This window comes from Electrona antarctica, assembly GCF_951216825.1.
Source record: "Electrona antarctica genome assembly, chromosome: 22".
NCBI classification, from domain to species: domain Eukaryota; kingdom Metazoa; phylum Chordata; class Actinopteri; order Myctophiformes; family Myctophidae; genus Electrona; species Electrona antarctica.
In genome coordinates this window covers 39,780,853-39,803,677 of record NC_136805.1, presented here as the reverse complement: position 1 = coordinate 39,803,677, position 22,825 = coordinate 39,780,853, and the positions used below count along the sequence as shown (strand labels likewise).

The window sequence follows — 22,825 nt, the reverse complement described above, 5'->3', positions numbered from 1 at the left end:
GGACCCTCTTGTAAACAAGTGTAATGCTTTATTGGGTCGTCCACTCACAGTTAACACAGTCTTTGTATTGAGTTGTGCTTGAAATGTACTGCAATTCTGCAAACTGTTAATACATATTTCAATCAATCAAACACAAGACTCAACAGTAAAAACCAACATACAGTAGCAGCCTTAGCCTATAAGTGTGTACAGGCAGGGTAAGGACTTTTAAGAACTTTATATTCGTCTACTTGACTCAGACTGACTTCAATCAATCAATTATCTGCAAGCTCAATAAAACGCCCTGTGATTGGTCGGTGGGTTAAATCTCGTATTATTGTTGTCGGCAGTGCACTCGGCAGTTCCAGCTGGAGCCTCTCGAGCGGTTGTTTGTTTGTTAGTTTGTTTGAAACTACAAACGAACGAAACAGAAATTGAACCCTGGCCTGAATATTACATCTTTAATTAAGTTTTCATCGGAATACAGGTTCTACCCAACAAGGTAACGTGTTTTAATTCAATTCACAGTTCACACTTAACACAGCGTGGCTAAGTCCTGTGTCACGCAGGACTATTATGATCAGGACAAATGTCAAAATGAATCACTCGATAAAATACACCTGTGATGGTCTTTCTTGATCCATGGCTACTGCAGTGGTGGAAAACTGGAAAAGGTGTATGTACCGCACACTATTTTTTTTTACTTAAGTAAAGGTAATAAAGTATCAATACTGCAATGTAGAAATATACTCTTTAAGTCCGGTTTTCAAAATGTACTTGAGTAAAAGTACAAAAGTATCCTAGCCTATTAGGGTTGTAATTATTTTAATATATATATATTTTTATTGTTGAATGGAGTTGGAGAGGAGGCGAGCACTGTGCAGCAGGTCTGACACTGCAGCAAGATTCCTTGGCTTCAACAGTTTCATACCTATGGGCTTCAATTATGATGAATTCCTGTTCTGTCCTTTGTCTATATGTACGTCTCTAAATGTTTTTGATGATTTGAACATTGTGGACCCTATTGGAAACAAGTGTAATGCTTAATTGGGTCGTCCACTCACAGTTAACAGCCTTTGTATTGAGTTTGTGCTTGAAATGTACTGTAATTCTGCAAACTGTTAATACATTTTTCAATCAATCAATCAAACGCCCACATTGATCTTGAATCGACCCCAAGGGTCCATTGGGTTCCATTTACAGTATACACTCGGAGTTTAGGGTCCATTTGAACCAAGTCCGCCTCGCCCCTTTCCCAAAGGAACCCTGACTGTTGAGATTTTTTTATTTTTGAGGGGCTGTCCAGCTTTGAGGTTTTGTGTAAACGCAAACATTGAAGACGAAGGTGAGGATGCAAATTCTGATTGGCCGGAATGAGATGATGTATGATGATGTATGTGTACGATAAGAGCGCCCCTCACTTCACACGGGTGTGATTTTATTTTTTTATCAGTACTCTGTATCGACCGATACTCAAGTTGTGGTTATCATCTGGAAGAAAATAACTGATCTCTGTAACGTCCCTAATTGTAATGTTTCAGACTGCAGCCACCATGACCTTCCTGAATGACATGAGGTCCATCTCATCCATGGTGGGCAGGGAGCTACAAGAGTTTACCTCTGAGGTGGACAACATGCACATGAGGTGGCTGGATGAAATCGAACAGGAGGCATCGTCTGTCTTCCCAGTGTTTTCGTGCTCCCCCTTCCTATTCAATGAATCCCATTGTAACTTCAAACTCCATTTTTACCATGTTGGACTGATTGATGATGTCCATGGTTCTTTCTGTCTGATATTGTCCTTCACATACACATGTTTTAATGCAGGGAGGTCAGCACAGAGCCGGACCTCATGCCCAAGACTCCGTCACAAAAGAGGCGCACTCGCCGGAAGAGGGTTTCCATGGCGAAGCAGGAGGAGCAACCCAGGAGGACTCGTCGGTGAGTAGCTTATGTCAGACGGGTCAACCCAAAGCCTATATACCATTGGTTCCCAAAGTGGGGTCTGGGGTCCTTGAGGGAGTTCCAGGGGGTCCCCAGCTAAATGATCGTTTGGAACCAAATGGACCCTTATGGGATCTGTAACTCTGAGAGTGTACAAATGGACCCGTTACATGCATGTCAAACTGGGGGGGTCCTTGAAATGAAATGGGTTGAGAATCACTGCTAGAGCTTTAAAAATATTCTCTTATGGGGGTCCCTGGCATCTCTCTTTAAATGGGGCGTCTGTGGGGCAATTGGTGTCAATTTGGGGGTCCTTGACATGAAAAAGTTTGAGAACCACTGCTATATGCCACTTGTGCAAGGACAAGATCGGGCAAATGTTCCACCCAAAACATGATTTACGATGGACGTAACTCGAACAGGGCTGAGTCGGCTCAAGCAAACTTCGCAACGTTTATTATGTACGGTATTCAGTTTTTTATTCCATTTTGCAGAGTAATCAGACAAGCAGTTCAGTCCAAACAGTTCCATTTTTGCATTTGTTTTTTTTAACATATCTAATTCTCTCCAACTTTAACATGGACAGGACTTCCTGAATCGACTGGGCCGCAGAAGGACGTTTTTCTTCCTTCCAGTTCTTTAATATAATATTGGCAAAACACCCACGATTTAAAATCCGGGAAAGCATCTGTCATTTTAGATCTATATAGCAACAGATCTTTTTTGGTTATCAAAAATGGCAGAATGTACTGTTGTGTTGAACTTGTAAATGGCATGTCTTCTTCCTAGAGGGAAACGAAGCAGTGCGAAACTAGAGCTCGTCTTCGAGGAGGAAGGCCAGCCTCGGCCGTCGACCTCTTCTTCGGACGCCGCTCTACAGACCACTCTACTCGACGACAACGCAGCCAACCAGAGCCAGCCTGGGACGGAGACGACAGTGGTGGAAAAAGTACTCGCACTTGAGTACAATTATACTGCAATATTATAGAAATACTGTTACTAGTAAAAGTCTGGAATTCGAAATGTACTTGATAAAGTATATTAGTATTTGTGTAAAAATGTGCCACGTCCAAGAGTAAAGTACTCATTATGCCTAATGCCCCGTTTAAAGTTTGTATGTATAAAGCTCTTTTGAAAATGGCAGATCGCCAAGCTCGCAATGTGTCGGGGTGCATTGTGATCCTTGTAGATCGTCTAAATTTCAAATGGCCTGAAATGAAGCCGTTAATGTATCTTTTGTAATGATAATCAAAATCTACAAAGTAACTAAGTTTTCAGAAATGTAGTGGAGTAAAAGTACAATATTTGTAGATGGTGACGGAGCAGCCCAACCAGACCCAGCCTGAGCCCTTCATCACCACCACCAGGTAGGCTGCTGGCACAATTATCACATGATCGCCTAATCGCAATTATTCTTGCACAATTGTTTTCATGTCTGAACCTTTTTGATATATTTTCAAATATCGGAACAAATCAGAAATGGCATTTGCACATAGACTTTTTGGCAAATGGCATTTGCACATAGGAGTAAGAGACTCATTATTGCGCAGAATGATCATTGTATAGACCTGGAAATTGTGGTAAATATTCTGGAAAAGTTTTGGAAATTAAAAAATGTGTGGGAACCCTGTTCAAAGCCAAAAACACAATCAAATCATTAATCGAACGACAATTAATAGTCAACTTAAATGTTTGTAATGGTGACACAGCCCCACCAGTAGGAGGCCTCCTGAAGTCTATGTGAGACTCTCTGCCAGCGACCGCCGCTCTGCAGAGGCTGCTATGATGCGGCCCCCTCTTCTACCAGAGCCCAGGGCCGCCATGATGAGGTCCCCTCTTCTACCAGAGCCCATGGCCGTCATGATGAGGTCCCCTCTTCTACCAGAGCCCAGGGCCGCTATGATGAGGTCCCCTCTTCTACCAGAGCCCAGGGCTGTCACGCCAGAGCACAGGTAATAATTATTATTTGTATAGCACCTTTCATGACATGAAATGCTGTTCTGTAGTGCTGCACAGCTATTGCTCATATACTGTATGAATTTTGTTTTCCTCAAGAATTGAGATCACAATTCTCATTTTTTTTTCCATGAAAATATTTGTTTTTAGTCTGTACTGTAGTTGCTGAACATTACATTCAAAATGCGGCATCTGGAGCCAACTACAGTACTGTGGCTTTAAACAAACATCAATGTGCTTGACTTAAACCTCTCTCTCGTAGCAAATTATATGTGTAACTAAAATGAATTTGACAGCCAACTAGTGCTGCACGATTCTTGCTCAAATTTAGAAATGAGATCGTTATCTCAATCTAGATCGTGATCTTAAAAAAAAAAAAGATTATATATAAAAATAAATCGTGCAGCACTACAGTTCAGTGCTTTACAGAGCAAGAAAGAAAAGCATTAGCATTAAAATAATGGAAAAAAGGCAGTAGTTTAACGCTGTCTACAGAGGCTGCCTGTCTAAGGTGTAATGAGAGTTTATTCCAAGCTGCCGTAGAAGCAGAATGCTGCTTCACCGTGTTATTTCTATTACCGGTATACTGTATGTGCTATTGTAGGCACTTGGAACAGGTCAGCACTAGAAGACCTTTGGGACATTTCTATGTTAATGTTGATGGCACACTGACTATAAAGAAAATAAAAATGTGGCACTTCATGTCAAAAAGGTTGCTGACCACAGTTCCAGAGCCTGCTGCCGTCGCACCACCAGAGCCTGCAGCCGTCACTCCAGTAAGCCCGTCACAATTATTACATAATCGTCTAATTGCAATTATTTGAGATAATCGTAATTATTTTGTCATCGTTTCCATGTAAAAAAATCCATGCATATAAAAAAAAGCTGAAATGGCAGATCTACAAGCTTACAACAATGTATGTCATTTCTTTGTATATTTCAGTTATTTGTCATATCTGCACTGTGCAATTGTTACAAAACCGCGGTGCGCAATCTGAAATAGATTGCTATCAAAGTTCCAATGTTCAATCCAAAAACGCAATGAATTTATTAATCGTAATTATCTGGGTGACAATTAATCCGTCAACTCAAATTTTGTAATCGTGACAGCCATGCACACCAGAGCCTGCGGCCGTCGGATTGCCCAACGCGGCGGTGGAAATCTCTGCCACAGACCGCCGCTCGGCTGAGATGGCCAGGCGAGCGCCGTCCCATGGCCACGCGACCACGAGACTGAGGCCACTGCTGAAACGGGTAGGGTGCGTGGCGTCTTCCTGAAGCTCCGTGACTCGCTGACTGGCCTGAAGGGCTGCAGAGCCTCCAGGCTAACCCTGCTGAAGCAGAACAACAAGAAGAGCGTCACTCGTGCGACTCTCCAAAGGTCCAGCTGCAGTGGTACGTGTTCAGATGGAATATGATGTTTGGTAGAAGATTCTAACTTCAGCACAGTGGTTTTCAACCTTTTTTTTTCATATTTTTATTTTCGGCATTTGAGTCATGGACCACCATTTGATGAGATTTAGCTTCTCAGATCCAAAACATAGAATATTTTGTTATCGCTGGATAATATTTTGTCCACAATTCCATGCTGTATTGATGTGGTACCATTAGGGAAAGATAACAATTTACAATTTAGACATTTAGCAGATGCTCTTAATCCAGAGCGATTTACAGTAGGCAGGCAAACGTTGATCAAAACAATTCTACATTTTCTACATTCTCTTAATTGTGTAGACTTCTTGTAAATTAAGTAATGCAGATATTTAACAATGTAACTCTTGCCAGCGTAAAATGGATCCTTACGGGTCCATTTGGTATCGGGAAAGATATATAAGGTGTCCATTTGGTTACCGACTCCAACATTTAGCTGGGGACCACCTGGTAGTCTGGTACCCCCTGAAGGAGTAAGGACTACTGGTAGACCCAGGTTAATGTTGTCTTTCTAATGTAGAGGACATCTGTCCATCATGGTTAATGTTGTCTTTCTATTGTAGAGGACATTTGTCCAGAGACAGATGATGAAGAAGAAGAAGAGGACAAACAAGAGTGAGTCTTTAACATAAAGATGTAATGTTGGGTACATGGTCTAACTCTACTGCTGTCAGTGCTGTGGGGGACTGATCACTTGTTGTAATGTTGGGTACATGGTCTAACTCTACTGCTGTCAGTGCTGTGGGGGACTGATCACTTGTTTTTATTCAGTTAGATTTTCATCCAGAACCAGTCTTAATCATAAATGATGTCCAGTAGTGTAACTTATCCTGATATTTAAAGCTTATTGCTAATAATTAAAAACTTTATTTTGAATGCATGGAGAGCGTTTCAAGCACTAATTTTAAATTGTATGCATGCTTCCACCTCGTTGACACCAGAGTGCCATAATGGCATACACCCTATATATATATATATATATATATATATATATATATATATATATATATATATATATATATATATATATATATATTATTTATTAAATATGTTAAGGATTGATCAGCTCTATGCAGTTGAGATTGTCTTGTCAGTCTCAAATTATATCGCATGTTGCTAATCATCTGATGTATGTCAGTTTTCTGATAAACTTATGTTGCCATCAGTGGTTCTGTAACTTTTTCATGTCAAAGACCTCCCCCCCCAAAAAATGATATGCATTTGGCCTCAGACCCCCACCTAAAACAAATTAGTTACAGGGACCTCCAGAAGCAAAGATTTGAGTTTTCAAGATCTTTCTAAAATTTCAGATCTACAAGCACAGATGTTTTCCAGGTCTGAATCGGTTAAGTCAACTAATAAAAAAAAGAAAGGCTCCTAAGAAGATGGTCAATATGAGATCTTAGGACTACGGCTGCAACCGTGTAAATCAGTGGAGCTCTATTCCTAAAGCAGCCGTAGTTCTAATGTTGCGTTCAGACGCAAAGACGCAGTCTACCATTCATTGTCAATGGAAGCAACGTGAAGCTACGAAGCAAATCCGACGCTTGTCGCTGCAGCAAAAGCTACAAATGCACTGTGCAGCTTTGTGTCTGCCCGTGTGAACGCAGCATAAGCTCTCATATTGACATCAGTGGAGCTCTATTCCTAAAGCTAGTTGTCTTTCCAGGATGGAATCGGAGCCCTCTGCAGAGGCGACCGGGCCGACGGAAGAGCCACAGGTCTGTCTCTCGACATTACATTTGATTTGACTGGAAGAGAGGGTCGTGATTTTTATAGAACACGAATGGTTTACTAGCTTGTTTTCTTTCCTTTTTTCTTTTTAACCAGGAGGCAGTAGAGGGCAGGAACCTGGTTACTAGAGCCAGTACACGCTCTGCTGCTGCCACCTCTACACAGAAAACCGGTAAGTTTAAATTTAGTACTACCTAAATTCTTTGTCGAACGGCAAAAGGTGAAAATAGTCGATCTACATTATCAGAAGTCGTTGCGCTGTGTATTGTACTTATGTTAGGCTACATTTGCGCAAATAACTGTATGCATTTAGATCAGTGGTTCCCATACTTTTCCGGTCAAGACCCAAAAGAGATGAGATGTTTGCCTGGGACCCAAACTAGTGAAAATGCATACATAGGTCTACAAGTGGACAACGTGTCTCTTTGCATTGCGAGCTTGTAGATTGACTATTTTCACTTTTTTAAAATGTATTTATGGGATTTCTTAGATTTGTTTTTTTTATTTTAAAATGTATAAATAAAAATATGTCCCGACTCACAACCCACTGTTTGAGAAACACTGATTTAGATTATATAGATAACCTTGTATTGATCCTGCATGCGGGGGGGATTTCAGTTGCCCAGAGGCAGCACAGCAGTTAGTAAGTGTTCATGACCAGAAGGAGATACCCAGGTGCCTCCGCTTTTGATATAGAAAATGTGGTGTGATAAACCAGGTGTGACGTACAGCCCAAGGTGTGACGTTCACCATGATTCATTTATATTTCTGTTTGTAGATCTGACCGCTGCTCTGTCTCCTGTGAGGTAAGGACTGCTTACTTGGTCTTTGGATGTTGTTGTCCATATAATGGTTCTAATCTAGGCCTTCTAGAGAAGAGAGAACTAAATGATAAATATACAACCCACCATTCATCTGCTCATTTACTCTAGGAGATCCAGGAGTTCAAAACGCAAGGCAGAGGAACCAGCAGAGAACACGGTCCCCCAAAAGAAGTCTGTGGTGAGATGAACTGAAATACTGCTGCCGGACATCTAAACGTGTTGACCTGAGGGCTTTTGTATCATATTCAGGGGTGCACACAACTTTTTTTTGGTCTAGTACCTGGAGGAGTTACTTGGTGCTCCTAAAATGCGGCGACCCGTCTCGCCGGATGGATAAAAGAGGGATGCATGAATAACTTATAGAAAAACTATATTTATTGGATAGGTGGGGAGTGGGGACTGGTGAGTCAATGGAGGGTATTGCAACTCTAGATTCATACCATTATAAAAAAAAAATGTAGAGTTGGAAATTGCAGCTAGGTCCATGTGTGGTCCAGCCCTAAATGCATATTCTAATAAAAACAACTTAATACTTCCTAAGAATAATATGAGCATCAAAGCAATATTTAGGTACTTTAAAAAAATATATATATATATATTTAAATAGCCGATCTACTAGCTCACAACGTGTTGCGGAGGCGACACATTGTGAGCTTGCAGATCAGCTATTTGTTTAACATACACGTCGGTCGTACGGCGAAGCATACAGGCTTCCCTTTTGTTTTTACCGAGGCAACGTACAGTCAGACTCAGACAGTTAGACACACATGGCTCCTCGGTGCAAAAATAAACAGTGTACACTACCCGACTTTACGATAATAAGGGACAGTATGTCGGGACACGGTGTTGTCATGTTGATAAGCTTCATGTTGTGCATGCTGCAGCAGCAGTGCCAGTCCGCAATGCTTTGCACTCTTCCCACTGTCGGAACTAAAAGCTGTACCCGTAAAAAGTCAGTGGCTGGTGCCTATAAGCCAGAGCGAATCACGACAGTGTGATTTGAGTCTGGCTTAATAGCCAGGCTACGGTGCCTAGGCTGTGAGAGACGGCATCGCACACGAGCAACTTGCTCCAGCACCCGGAAAACAAACATAAGCACAGCGGCGAATGGGAAGAGTGCAAAGCTTCCCCTTTTACAACTTTTACTTTTTAGTTTGCTCCACATCTGAAACGGAGAAGCCGAACCAAATTTTGTTTCTCAGTAGTAAACTCCTGTCAACCGAACCGCCCTCCTTCCAGCAGTGAGCAGCATGGAAATGGATCCTCCCTCGTTTGAGTAAGGACGCGCTGTGATTGGCCACAATGGCCAGTGCACTTGTGCAAGACGTACTTTGGCAGTCGGTGGGAAATGCTCTCGCTACAGATTTTACTAGTATTCTGGCCATAATAATCATTCTGGGCGGCGCCAGCTGTTCGTACGCAGATGCGCTTCCCGGTGCTTGATTGACAGCGCAGAATGAATTTTGACGACGCATGCGCACTGGCGTACCGCTTGTGTGCACCCCTGATCATATTACAGGACATGGAAGGATGGTGCTGCAGATGCAATGTGTGTGTTTGACCTGAGGCCGATTCTACAAATAAACTAAATCAGTAGTTCTCAAACTTACAAGATCTTTCGAAAATGTTCCAAAATAGCAGATGCACGAGCTCTCTTGTCACTTCGTGCAAATCTGCGGAACATGGCCAAAGCATTTCCCGGGGTCCCCATCCAACCCCTGCTCTATTGTATCAAAATGTACCAAAAGTAGAACGTACTCGTGTCCCGTTTCACAAGTTTTCAAGTGTATACAAATCTTTTGAAAATAGCCTATCTACAAGCTCACGACGCATTGTGAGCTTGTAGATCGGCTATTTTCAAATGGCCGAAATGTATATAGGGCTGATAATGTATGTTTTGTAGTAGTAATCAAAAGTAACTAAAGTTTTCACCTAATTGTAGTGGTGTAAAAGTGATGTAGAGGACTAGAAGTAAATGCAAAAAATTGGAACTACAGTAAAGTAAAAAAAAATAATACCTCAATTGTATTTAAGTACAGTACTTAAGTAGTTTCTTTCCACTACTGTAAGTGTATACAAATGGTAACCTTTGTTTCCTAGATGAAACCAAGAGCTAAGAAGAACCGGACGTTGATGACACCACTGGGTCGCACGCCAGGCTCTGTGGGTCGCACAGCTGTGATGAAGGGCTTCATTAATAAGCACAGCACTCCGCTGAAGATCGACTCCATGGTCAGTGTTGGTTTAAGCCAGCGGTCCCCAAACCTTTTCGGCCGTGCACCCCCTGTTACCTCCTGACCTAGTTGACGCACCCCCCCAACGCTTGGTCTCGTATTTGGCCGAAAATTATATATATTTTTTTATATGATAATGACAAATGATCGCAGAATGTCACTGCACTGAGAGACATACAGCTGCTGTATACTCCAACAGCTGCTTTAAGCATCTCCTTACAACAGTGGTTTACCGGATTTTGACGTTTGTCTTAAATAACACCATAAAACCGCCATCACCCTTTTCATGTCATGCACCCCCTAGAGGGCGTTGGCGCACCACAAGGGGTGCACACACCACAGTTTGGGAACCACTGGTTTAAGAGATATTACACGAGAGGGTGTTCTCTATCGTCATTAATGCACGCCTGCGGTTCCGACTTAAAACTAAGATAATTGCCGAAAAATGATATATATATATATATATATATTTATTTTTAATGATGGATGTAGCCACTATGACCACAAATGTCCCAAGAAACTAGCTAGCCTAGCCACCGAGTTTCTCTGCGCTCTGGGAGAAAAACACAGCTGAAATCTTTGTTTTGATTAGGTGTTCCTTTGCGCTGGTTTAATGAACGGCTAAGCTGTTTCAACCAAATTGGATTGCTTCCTCGAAACGACCTGTTGCGAAATGTAGGTCTTAAATGTAACAAAGTAACACCATTACTTTGGAAAAGGTAACTAAATGACGAATACTCTTAACACGTTAGTTTACTGCGTCACTTAAACAATGATAATAATCACATTATCTAGTCTAGAGCAGTGGTTCTCAAACGTTTTGGACTTCTAAATAACTTTCATCCCACGGCATCCCTGAATTTCACTGATCATTATGTCATATTGCGGTACGTACATCTTTCCACCTGCATACTGCACGGAGGAAAACTATATGGGACAGACTGAAAATAACTTTATACTTGACATTTGAACCCCATGATTACATCCCTATTTTGGGGGGGAACGTTCACCAAAAATGGCTCATCTACAAGCTAACGACGCGTCACAACGTGTACATGTGACAGTTGGTGTAGATGGAAAAGAAGCTCGGGTACAGAGCAACTCTGGGCCGTTTTTACTATTTATTAAACTGAAGTGATGTTGATGAATTCCAAATATTATCAGAGTATTTGTTGTGCCACAAGCTCCTCACGTTCCTAGTCCCTCCCCTGCACGACATCATAGGGCAAGGGCCGGGCGTCTTCCTCAGCCAGCAGCCAGCACAGGTGGGGCTGATTCCAATCAGCCAAGCTGCTCCACAATCAACATCAGAAGCTGCCAATATAAACTGCTGAGAGCCGGCGCCCGACGCTTGGACGTTGACTACTGTGGTTAGTGTTACCGGCAGTTTAGTTCCAGTTCCTAGCGTACTATTAGCGTGCATATTGTAGATCTGCTATTTTTGCTTTGAGTTGTTCCAGTGGTAGATCTGCTGTTTTCTGTGCTAACCTTGTTCCTCTGTTTTGTTCCAGGCTCCCTCCACAAACCCAGTGTCTCCCAGCTCCACCGCTCCTTCCAGGATTCCCCTCATGCTCCTAAACAATCAAGTTTGAAATAAATTCCATTTTTGTTACTCCTGTCTCAGTGTCTTTGCCTTTGGGGTCCCCGGCACATTTGGCTACTTAACACTTCGAGCGTAACAGAACGTCCAAGCCAAAATGAGCCAAGCCGGGCCTCCAGGGGCAGAGAAGCAGACATCCCCAGAGTTACGTGAGCTAGTGTTGGGCCAGGCTACTAAACTTTCCGTACTGCAGGAGGAATTAAAGAAGGCGTTTCCCACTGTCCAGTCCCAAATTGCTATTCTTGAGCAGACATCACAAACCACTGTCGGTTCTGTGGCTACACTTTCTGCCCAGGTTAACTCCATATCTGGGGCCTTGGCAGGCATACAACAGTCCCTGGATGCGCTTAGGACCCAATTCCCTGTCAGCGGAAATCCTAATCCTGTTCCCGTTTCTGGCCCCAGTTCTCCCAACCTGCCTGCTAACCCTGTTCTTCCTGCCCCCCATCAACCTCAGCCTGAGCCTGGCTTAGTCACTCCTAGGCCGTTCAATGGAAATTTTGATCAGAGCAAGGGCTTCTTGGCACAGTGTGAGTTACTGTTTACTCATCAGCCTTCCAAGTACACCGCAGATGGGTCGAAGATCGCTCTTATCATGTCCCTCCTGGTTGACGAGGCCCTCAACTGGGCTATCGCAGCAGTAGAGAACAACCCTGTTTTTGCCATTGACTACTCACAGTTCAGAAGTGAGTTTCGAGCTGTGTTTGATCACCCTTCTGATGGACAAGATGCCTCTAGCCGTTTGCTAGTTGTCCGCCAGGGGTCACGTTCAGTGGCTCAGTACACGCTGCAGTTCCGGATCCTTGCTGCCGAAAGCCGTTGGAATGACCATGCCCTCCTTAGTGTCTATCGCAAGGGGCTGAGTGATTCTGTTAAGGATCTCATTGTCCGTGACAGCCCGACGACCCTTAACGAGCTCATATCCCTGGCTCTCAAGATGGACACTCGACTTCGGGAGCGCCATGCAGACCGAGCCCAACGTATGCCCAGCCGCTCCGCCTCAGTGCCTCCTGTTTCACCGTCTTTCACAGCTACTCCTAACTCTCAAGTGCTTATGTTTCCCCCGACTCCTTCTTCTTCCGGGGCTGGGGAGCCGATGGAGATTGACCGTTCGCGGCTCTCACGAGCTGAGAAGGATCATAGGAGGAGCAACCAGCTGTGCCTCTACTGTGGAGAGTCAGGACATTTCATTCGAACCTGCCCGACCCGCCCAAAAGATCCAGCTCGCCTGTAGGGGCTATACTGGTGAGCAAAGCAACTTCCCCTGAGCCCAAGAATAGCCCCAACCGTCTTTTCCCCGCTACCCTGGCCTGGGACCAAGAGACACTGTCTGTTAGTGCCCTCATTGATTCTGGTGCGGACGAGAGCCTTATGGACATTTCCTTAGCTCACCAGGCGGGAATCCCTTTAGTTCCCTTAGACCGCACTCTGTCTCCCCGGGCTATCGACGGGCACTCCTTGGGTACCATTTCCTATTCTACTGAGCCTCTCACGCTCACTCTTTCTGGTAACCACTCTGAGTCCATCCGCTTTTTCGTTCTTCACGCTCCTACGGCCCCCCTGGTGTTGGGTAGACCTTGGTTGGAGAGGCATGAACCTCACATCTCCTGGGCTTCTGGTCGGATCTTGGGTTGGAGCACAGCATGCCATGCGACCTGTCTGCGCTCCGCCCTGTCTCCTCCCAGTGGTCCCAGGCCTGTGTCCTCTCCTCCTGATATCACTGGTGTCCCCCCTGCTTACCATGACCTTGCCCTGGTGTTTAGTAAGGATAAAGCCCTGTCACTTCCCCCCCACCGGCCATATGATTGTGCCATCGACCTGCTCCCTGGAGCGTCCCATCCTAAGGGGCGGCTCTACAACATCTCCCTTCCGGAGAAGGAGGCGATGCGCAATTATATTGCAGAGTCCCTGCTCTCAGGCATTATAAGACCATCATCCTCTCCCCTTGGGGCAGGCTTCTTTTTTGTGGCAAAGAAGGATGGCGGCCTGAGGCCCTGTATTGACTTCCGCGGGCTTAATGACATCACGGTGAAGAATAAGTATCCACTCCCTCTTATCAGTTCCACCTTTGAGCCACTTACTCACGCCCGGGTGTTCACTAAGCTTGATCTCCGCAACGCCTACCACCTAGTCCGGATCAGGGAGGGCGACGAATGGAAGACGGGCTTCAACACCCATCTCGGCCATTTTGAGTACCTGGTTATGCCTTTTGGCCTCTCCAATGCCCCGGGAGTCTTCCAATCCCTCGTGAATGATGTGCTAAGAGACATGCTAAACATCTTTGTGGTGGTTTACCTGGATGACATCCTCATTTTCTCCAGGTCCTTGGACGACCACCAGCAGCATGTCCGACTGGTTCTCCAACGGCTGTTGGAGAACCGCCTCTTTGTCAAGGCAGAAAAGTGTGTCTTCCACTCTGACTCTGTGACGTACCTTGGCAACATTGTGGAAGCTGGACAGATGCGTGCTGACCCTGCCAAGGTCATGGCAGTGGAGGAGTGGCCACGTCCCACTGACCGGACTCAGCTGAGACGCTTCCTGGGTTTCACAGGTTTTGTGCGTCGCTTCATTAAGGGATTCAGTCAAATCGCTGCCCCCCTCAATGCCCTAACCTCCATCTCACGGCCCTTTTCCTGGACACCCGAAGCCGATGCAGCCTTCTCCAAGCTCAAGGGCCTGTTCACTACGGCGCCTGTGCTCATCCACCCGGACCCGGCGAGGCAATTCATTGTGGAAGTGGATGCTTCAGATACGGGCACTGGAGCCATCCTCTCCCAGCGGTCTGAGGAGGACCAAAGGGTGCATCCTTGCGCTTATTTCTCTAGAAGCTACGACCCCGCTGAGAGGAATTATGACGTGGGCAACAAGGAGCTGCTGGCAGTCCACGACGCCCTGAAGGAGTGGAGACACTGGTTGGAGGGAGCGAAGCTGCCGTTCATCGTGTGGTCGGACCACAAGAATCTGACCTACTTGAGGACGGCGAAGAGGCTGAACTCCAGACAGGCCCGTTGGGCCCTGTTCCTAAGCCGTTTCGATTTCACTCTCACTTACCGCCCGGGCTCCAAGAACATCAAGGCTGACGCTCTTTCCCGTCAGTTCCCTGGTGAAAGCCCTGCTGTCCAGGAGGTTTCCGACACCATCCTTCCCCCTGCCCGGGTGGTGGGTGTTGTCACCTGGGCCATCGACTCGGTGGTGAGGGAGGCCTTGCAGGCCCAGCCAGACCCGGGTAATGGTCCTCAGAAGAGGCAGTTTGTTCCTGATGCAGTCCGGCCTCAGGTGTTGGAGTGGGGTCACTCCAGTCGTGTTGCCTGTCACCCCGGAGAGCGCCGGACAGCAGTGTTCATTGGCCAGAGGTTCTGGTGGCCCACCCTTAAGAAGGATGTCAGGGAGTTCGTAGCCGCCTGCACCGTCTGTGCCCGCAGTAAGGCTTCCCATCGCCCTCCGGCAGGCCTCCTGCAACCCCTTCCCATTCCGAGTCGGCCCTGGTCTCACATAGCTATGGACTTTGTGACAGGGCTCCCCATGTCCCACGGCTGCGACACCATTCTGACGGTGGTCGACCGGTTCTCTAAGGCGGTCCATTTCGTCTCTCTCCCCAAACTCCCTTCTGCTGCTGAAACGGCAGACCTCCTCACGCTCCATGTCGTCCGCCTTCACGGAATTCCCTCTGACATTGTTTCCGACCGTGGTCCCCAGTTCGTCTCCAAGGTGTGGCAGGCCTTTTGCAAGGGAATTGGGGCCACAGCCAGCCTCTCCTCTGGGTACCATCCGCAGTCCAACGGACAGGCGGAGCGTGCCAACCAGGCAGTCGAGGCGGCTCTTCGCTGCGTTGCCGCCAGCAACCCCTCTTCCTGGGCCAAGTACCTGGCTTGGGTGGAGTATTCCCTCAACGCCATGGTGAGCTCTGCCACCGGTATGTCACCTTTTCAGTGCTCGCTGGGTTACCAACCTCCTCTGTTTCCCCAACAAGAGCTGGAGGTGGCTGTTCCGTCCACCAAGGCACACCTCCGCCGGTGTCGTCGCATCTGGAAGGCTGCCCGGGCTGCGCTGCTCCGTGCCTCTGCGCGTTCTCAGCGTAATGCCAACCGACGGAGGGTGCGTGCCCCTGTCTACCAACCTGGCCAGAAAGTTTGGCTGTTGGCCCGGGACCTGCCCCTCCAGACCTCCCAGACGTCTACCCGCAAGTTAAATCCCCGGTTTGTTGGCCCGTACACCGTGAGCCATATAATCAGCCCTGTTGCAGTCCGTCTGGATCTCCCTCCCGCTCTCAAGGTTCATCCTGTGTTCCATGTGTCCCAGCTTAAGCCGGTGGCCTCCAGCGCCCTGTCTCCCCCGGCTTCAGCTCCTCCGCCCCCTCGAGTCCTGGCTGATGGTGACCCTGTTTGGACAGTTCGGAAGCTACTTGCCGTCCGTCGTCGGGGAAGAGGTTTCCAGTACCTCGTGGACTGGGAGGGCTTCGGCCCTGAAGACCGTAGCTGGGTGCCCCGGTCCTACCTTGCGGACCCCTCCCTATTGGACGACTTCTATCGGGACAATCCTGGTGCTCCGGGGCGGTCGTCCGGTGCCTCCCCTCAGGGGGGGGGTACTGTTGTGCCACAAGCTCCTCACGTTCCTAGTCCCTCCCCTGCACGACATCATAGGGCAAGGGCCGGGCGTCTTCCTCAGCCAGCAGCCAGCACAGGTGGGGCTGATTCCAATCAGCCAAGCTGCTCCACAATCAACATCAGAAGCTGCCAATATAAACTGCTGAGAGCCGGCGCCCGACACTTGGACGTTGACTACTGTGGTTAGTGTTACCGGCAGTTTAGTTCCAGTTCCTAGCGTACTATTAGCGTGCATATTGTAGATCTGCTATTTTTGCTTTGAGTTGTTCCAGTGGTAGATCTGCTGTTTTCTGTGCTAACCTTGTTCCTCTGTTTTGTTCCAGGCTCCCTCCACAAACCCAGTGTCTCCCAGCTCCACCGCTCCTTCCAGGATTCCCCTCATGCTCCTAAACAATCAAGTTTGAAATAAATTCCATTTTTGTTACTCCTGTCTCAGTGTCTTTGCCTTTGGGGTCCCCGGCACATTTGGCTACTTAACACTTCGAGCGTAACAGTATTCTGAGGCACCCCTCGACCAGATGAAGAGCCTTGGCTCGAAACGTCGTCCATACATTTATCCTTGGAGCATACGAGTGTGCGGCTTCCCTTCTCTTTTCCTACCCCTCGACCTGTGCCACTTGGAGAAGCCCTGGTCTAGATGAGACTGGTTTAAGTACGCATTTCTGGGTGTGTGTGTGTGTGTGTGTGTGTGTGTGTGTGTGTGTGTGTGTGTGTGTGTGTGTGTGTGTGTGTGTGTGTGTGTGTGTGTGTGTGTGTGTGTGTGTGTGTGTGTGTGTGTGTGTGTGTGTGTGTGTGTGTGTGTGTGGAGACAGACTGAGGGTGTTGTGGTAAGTGTGAGGTCAATCTCATTCCTATGACCTTGGAGTTGGGTCTGGTTGATCAAATGTCACAATATGTTTGACAATGGGCTCTCTGCACACAGAATAACTCTTCCTACTCCCGGGCCCCTTCCCTATACTTCCTGCACAGGTGTCTCTGTTCTATTTGTTAATTTCAAGGACACTCCAAATGGACCATTACGGTAGCCTGGCTTTTTGGCCAGAGTTCTTTTTTTTTTTGCCACCGGCAGATGCGAGGCTACCATTACGGGTCCATTTGGTTCCATTTGTACACTCAGTTACACACCCGTACAAGAGTTATTCTGTGTTCATAGAGCCTATGCACATGGAATAATTCCAACAATTCCAAATGACTTCAGTATCACTCACACGGTGTCTTCAGTCACGTTGGGGTGAAAGTCATGGTTGTTTTCCACCTGGGGTAGCTGGGAGTGGGGACTTACTAAAGCGTGTGATCTCGATGCACTGGTGGTTCTCAACGTGGGGTGCAGGGACCCCCACAGGGGAGACATCCCTGGCAAAAGTTGTGTCCCCAGCCAAAGGCATTAATGTGGGGATCTACTGATGTATTAAAAAATCATATTAATGTGGGGGTCTACTGATCTACTGATGTATTAAACATTCATATTCATGTGGGGGTCTAGGTCTACTGATCTACTGAACATGCCAAATGCATATTAATGTGGTGGTCTACTGATGTATTAAACATTCTTTCAGGCCAAAGAACTCCAGAAACACGATGCGCTGCAGAGGAAACAACAGCAAGAGGAGGAACGAGCGAAGAAACTGGAAGAAGAGAAGAAGCAGAAGCAGGAGGAACGTAAAAGGTAGAGCGTCTTCAAGTGGTTTCATATGGTTGGTTTAAAGGTCCATTTCACTTTCTAAAACACTTCTCGGGTCATTTTATGTTTATGTGTCTGCTTTGGTGTGATCCCCAGACAGTTTAAATTGCTTCATTTAAACTTTGTTTGGTATTCATTTGATCAGACTTGCCCTCTCCTATTTAACATTCATTCAGCTTCAAACTCCACAGTGAAAACTCACGTCCCTGCTTCTAGTGACTGATGTAGTTTTTCACAAGAACACAAACCGATACTGTACAGTTGACATGTGTCATATCATCAACTGTACTTTGTCACATCCCCTTATTTTGCTAATTATTTAGGAAACGCAGTATTAATGCGGATGACTCCTTTCACCGTTTCATTCATTGGATCAGCCTTTAAGTCATGAGATAATCTGTTTAGCTTGATGTGTTTTTAGGAAGAGTTTTAATCTGTCAACTTGATTCTTTGTGTATTCAGGAAGCTGCAGGAGAGGCAGAGGAGAGCGGCTGAAGTGAGGGCAGAGAAAGAGGAACGGAAGGAAGAAGAGAGAAAGACGAAGATTGAGCAGAAAAAGGCTCAGATTGATGAGAAGGTGAGAAACCTCAACCTGCTGATCTCCTTTGCTATCGTAAAAAAGAGGGCGATGTCACTCGGACCTAAACATTGTTCTGCATTTAATTAATCAACTTGGCAACTTTTCGTGTGTTTGCAGCTGCGTGCGCAGCACCTGGCAGAGGAGAATCTGAAACGCGTGCGCCTGGCAGAGGAGAATCTGAAACGCGTGCGCCTGGCAGAGGAGAATCTGAAACGCGTGCGCCTGGCAGAGGAGAATCTGAAACGCGTGCGCCTGGCAGAGGAGAATCTGAAACGGGAGGAGGAGATGAGACTGAAGAGGATTCAACAGGATGTAAGTTGGACTGTTAATGTTACAAAGTGCCACCTCTTATTTAGATACTGCGTTGTGAGCTTTTAGATCTGCTAATTGGATGTAAATGCTCACACTGCGTTGTAGGTGTTTAGATCTGCTACATCTAAAGTTGGATCTGCTAAATATCTAAAGGCTCACACCATGTTGTGAGCTTCTAGATCTGCTAATGTTTGCCAAAGAGTTAGTTAGTGCAGCTTATGTAATACACTCTTAACCCATTCTTTTCGTGTTTTAAGCATTGTTATACTTTAGCTATTGAAAAATGGCAGATCTACAAGCTCATAGCGCGGCACCGAGTGCTGCGCTACGAGCTTGTAGGTCTGCTATTTTTGAAAACCTGAAAATGTGGCACAAGCAAACGTTTTTAACTAAAATCTTTGCTTCTGGGGGGGGGGGGGGGGCGTCCCTGGAACAACATATTTTCAGATGGCGGTCGGCGGCCAATTACATTGGGGGTCCTTGACATGAAATATTGAGAACCACTGATATAGAAATTTCAGAAAATTGTCATGATACATTTCGATGTCTGGTCTAAATGGGTTAACTATACATGTACATGGGGCCCATGGGGAATACAGTGGACTACGTACGTACAGGGTTTAAGTGGTTTTGAATGTTCTCCTGGTGCTCCTGCTGCACAGGAGGAGGAGAGGCGTCGGCAGGCGCTGGAGGCCAAGAGGAGGGCTGAGGAGGAGCAGGAGAGAGCTCGCCAGCTGGAGGCCGAGAGGAGGGGGAGAGACGTCAGCTGGAGGCCGAGAGGAGGGCTTAGGAGGAGGAGGAGAGACGCCAGCTGGAGGCCGAGAGGAGGGCTGAGGAGGAGGAAGACGAGAGAGCTTGCATGCTGGAGTTGAAGAGGAGGGCTGAGGAGCAGGAGAGGGCTCGCAAGCGGGAGGAGATGCACAGAGCCATGGAGCTGAAGGCTGCTGCCCTACGGTACACACTGACTACACAGAAAGGGCCCTATCTTCCTCACTACCCCAACGGTATCTTACGGGCGGCTATACGTTATGCCAAGTCTTGCCACCTCCGATATATGCTGCCTGGAGGTGTGGCCATGGGTGGGTTGCACTATCCCTAAAATTGCCATCTTGCCCACACGTGTACGGGAAAGCATATAGCGGATTCTAAAACCACCTGCTGTGGAAAAATCCGTTTTGTAGCGTGCGCCTGCAATGGGAATGTCATGAGTCGGGCCGGGCGCACAACATTCAGAGGTCTCCAAATTCTCAACGAATCTCTGTGATTCTAATTGTCCTTTAATAGGCGCAAGTGAGAGTCAAATCCTTGTGTAAATTGTGTTTTAAGATAGTCTATTCAAAGACGATGATCTGTGCTGTGCAAAGCCATTCACTTCAAAATGCACAGTTCTGTTGTATTAATCTATTGCACAGAACGTAACGGGTAGCGAAGGTGTTTTGGGGATAAGGCTGGTGTAACAACTTGGCCCCAAATAGTGGGTATAGCGACTTGGTTCGTATGTAGCAGTAATCTTAAGATATGTACAATTATTATAGTGGCATAAAAAAGCAGGAATGTACATGCAAGGAGCTCACAATGCAACACGTTGCCAGCTGGTAGATGTGCTGCTTTTTGTGGATGACACCGTGGTTCAGTGCCCAACCAAGTATCCATTTTTCTTTACTCTTCTTGAGTTTAGTAATGACTGTTTTGTTGTTCTCAGGGAGGAAGTGGAGGCAGAAAAGGCTCTGGCTCTTCAACAGGAGAAAGAGAAGAGAAAGGAGCTTGAGGAGCAGAGAATGAAGGTAAACAATCAGTTTGTAACTCTTCACGTTTATTTACTCATGTAAATTAATACAAAAGTCAATGTCAGAGGTTTTAATAACAAATAGCCACCCGGCATTCTTGAATGTTTACAGCAACAGTGGTGTGTCCTATTTTTTTTTTTTACATCATACTATAATTATTTCCTCCCACAGCATGCGCATGCATGGTCACCGAATGAAATTACCACACATCACGTGTGTGCATATTCAAAATAAATATGCATCCACACAAGTGAGAGCATGCAGTAAGACTGGGTCTGGGTACAATTCCAATATGCTTTGTACTGATTTTCTACTGTTTCTATTTCTAATGTTGATCACCCTGTAACTCAACCACTTTACTGCTGACTCTTTCATTGAAAATTAGACCATGACTCCAGCCTGCAGTCTAGACGAATGTTACCTTGAATTTCATAGCCTAGTTGTAGACGTAGAGTTTGAATAGCCTGCTAATGAAATGGTGTGCCTGGCGCACTTCATTTACGCATGTTTCGCGATAAATGCATTTTACATATGTGATGTATTCCCATGCTTTTTGTTCTTGCTTAATGTAAGTCGCTCTGGATTAAGAGCGTCTGCTAAATGCCTAAATTGTAAATTGTATTCATTGGCACGTCTATTGTTCAATTACTGTGTGAATTGCCTCAACTATGGCTCGCAGCTCCATCCATTATCACCTGAAGAAAGACAATAGCCACACATTTCTTCACATCAGACGCCACGCAACATTACCACAAATTACGAACAAAGTCCACTTTCTTGCTGTTAGCCCCTGTTCCTGCGTATCGAATACGCCCCTTTGAAGGTTTCTCGACGGCATACATACGCTAATTCTCATTTTGTTTAACGTCATACGCCGTATGATGAGTTCACGGTAGAACACACCACTGACGAGAAACGTCTTGTCATGAGGTTGATTCTCAGCAAAGTATATTGTGATTTGCATTTTACTCAAAACACATTAAAGAGGCACTGGCTTTTGGGGATGCACAATATATCGATCACATGGGTACAATATATCGATCACATAGGTACAATATATCGATCACATAGGTACAATATATCGATCACATGGGCACAATATATCGATCACATGGGTACAATATATCGATCACATGGGCACAATATATCGATCACATGGGTACAATATATCGATCACATAGGTACAATATATCGATCACATCGGTACAATATATCGATCACATGGGTACAATATATCGATCACATGGGTACAATATATCGATCACATGGGCACCATATATCGATCACATGGGCACCATATATCGATCACATGGGTACAATATATCGATCACATGGGTACAATATATCGATCACATGGGTACAATATATCGATCACATGGGTACAATATATCGATCACATGGGTACAATATATCGATCACATGGGTACAATATATCGATCACATGGGTACAATATATCGATCACATGGGTACAATATATCGAGCACATGGGTACAATATATCGAGCACATGGGCACAATATATCGAGCACATGGGTACAATATATCGATCACATGGGTACAATATATCGATCACATGGGTACAATATATCGATCACATGGGTACAATATATCGATCACATGGGCACAATATATCGATCACATGGGCACAATATATCGATCACATGGGCACAATATATCGATCACATGGGTACAATATATCGATCACATAGGTACAATATATCGATCACATGGGCACAATATATCGATCACATGGGCACAATATATCGATCACATGGGCACCATATATCGATCACATGGGTACCATATATCGATCACATGGGTACCATATATCGATCACATGGGTGCAATATATCGATCACATGGATGCAATATATCGATCACATGGGTACAATATATCGATCACATACCTGTAGGTACAATATATCGATCATATCTGTAACTGTTGTTATATGAAAGTGTTATCGTATCGAACAGGTTATTCTGTAACGAATAAAACGTTTCTACAAGAAGTTGATAATGATTATAAGGTTACAGATAGACAGACATACATGTGATAATTATTATAAGGTTAGACAGACTGGTGATAATTATTGTAATGTTACAGACCGAAAGACGGGTGACGATGATTGTAAGGTTAGACAGACATATGAATGTCATTA

At 45.7% G+C, this 22,825-nt stretch overlaps 3 protein-coding genes across 4 annotated transcripts in view; all 3 read left to right on the top strand.

The window, feature by feature from the left end:
• Positions 1-324: 324 nt before the first annotated feature.
• On the top strand, positions 325-7,207 carry LOC306915794 (uncharacterized protein). 2 transcript variants are annotated; one of them, XM_079493422.1, is made up of 12 exons: positions 325-481; positions 1,521-1,669; positions 1,807-1,920; positions 2,713-2,872; positions 3,235-3,290; positions 3,633-3,752; positions 3,831-3,875; positions 4,592-4,655; positions 4,990-5,274; positions 5,874-5,925; positions 6,980-7,031; positions 7,141-7,207. In XM_079493422.1, the coding sequence occupies exons 2-9, from the start codon at positions 1,533-1,535 to the stop codon at positions 5,155-5,157; spliced, it is 864 nt and encodes a 287-aa protein (XP_079349548.1). In that variant the 5' UTR covers positions 325-481; positions 1,521-1,532; the 3' UTR covers positions 5,158-5,274; positions 5,874-5,925; positions 6,980-7,031; positions 7,141-7,207. The 2 variants fall into 2 exon arrangements, with proteins under 2 accessions (XP_079349548.1, XP_079349549.1); XM_079493423.1 differs by lacking the exons at positions 6,980-7,031; positions 7,141-7,207 and having other exon boundaries at positions 4,990-5,280; positions 5,874-5,913.
• Positions 7,208-7,980: 773 nt separating this feature from the next.
• LOC306915797 (uncharacterized protein) lies at positions 7,981-22,823 on the top strand. Its single transcript, XM_079493430.1, has 8 exons — positions 7,981-8,046; positions 9,969-10,100; positions 17,863-17,972; positions 18,450-18,564; positions 18,685-18,753; positions 18,799-18,891; positions 19,548-20,039; positions 22,674-22,823. Exons 2-7 carry the CDS (start codon positions 9,969-9,971, stop codon positions 19,749-19,751), a joined length of 723 nt encoding a protein of 240 aa, XP_079349556.1. The 5' UTR covers positions 7,981-8,046; the 3' UTR covers positions 19,752-20,039; positions 22,674-22,823.
• LOC306915140 (inner centromere protein A-like) overlaps positions 19,808-22,825 on the top strand; it is a gene marked incomplete at its 5' end in the record, with an annotated part of 35,859 nt that continues 32,841 nt past the window's right edge. The window contains 3 exons of the mRNA XM_079492389.1: positions 19,808-19,833; positions 20,164-20,169; positions 20,582-20,663. Coding sequence (XP_079348515.1) covers positions 19,808-19,833; positions 20,164-20,169; positions 20,582-20,663 — 114 coding nt within the window. The remainder of the gene's footprint in view (positions 19,834-20,163; positions 20,170-20,581; positions 20,664-22,825) is intronic.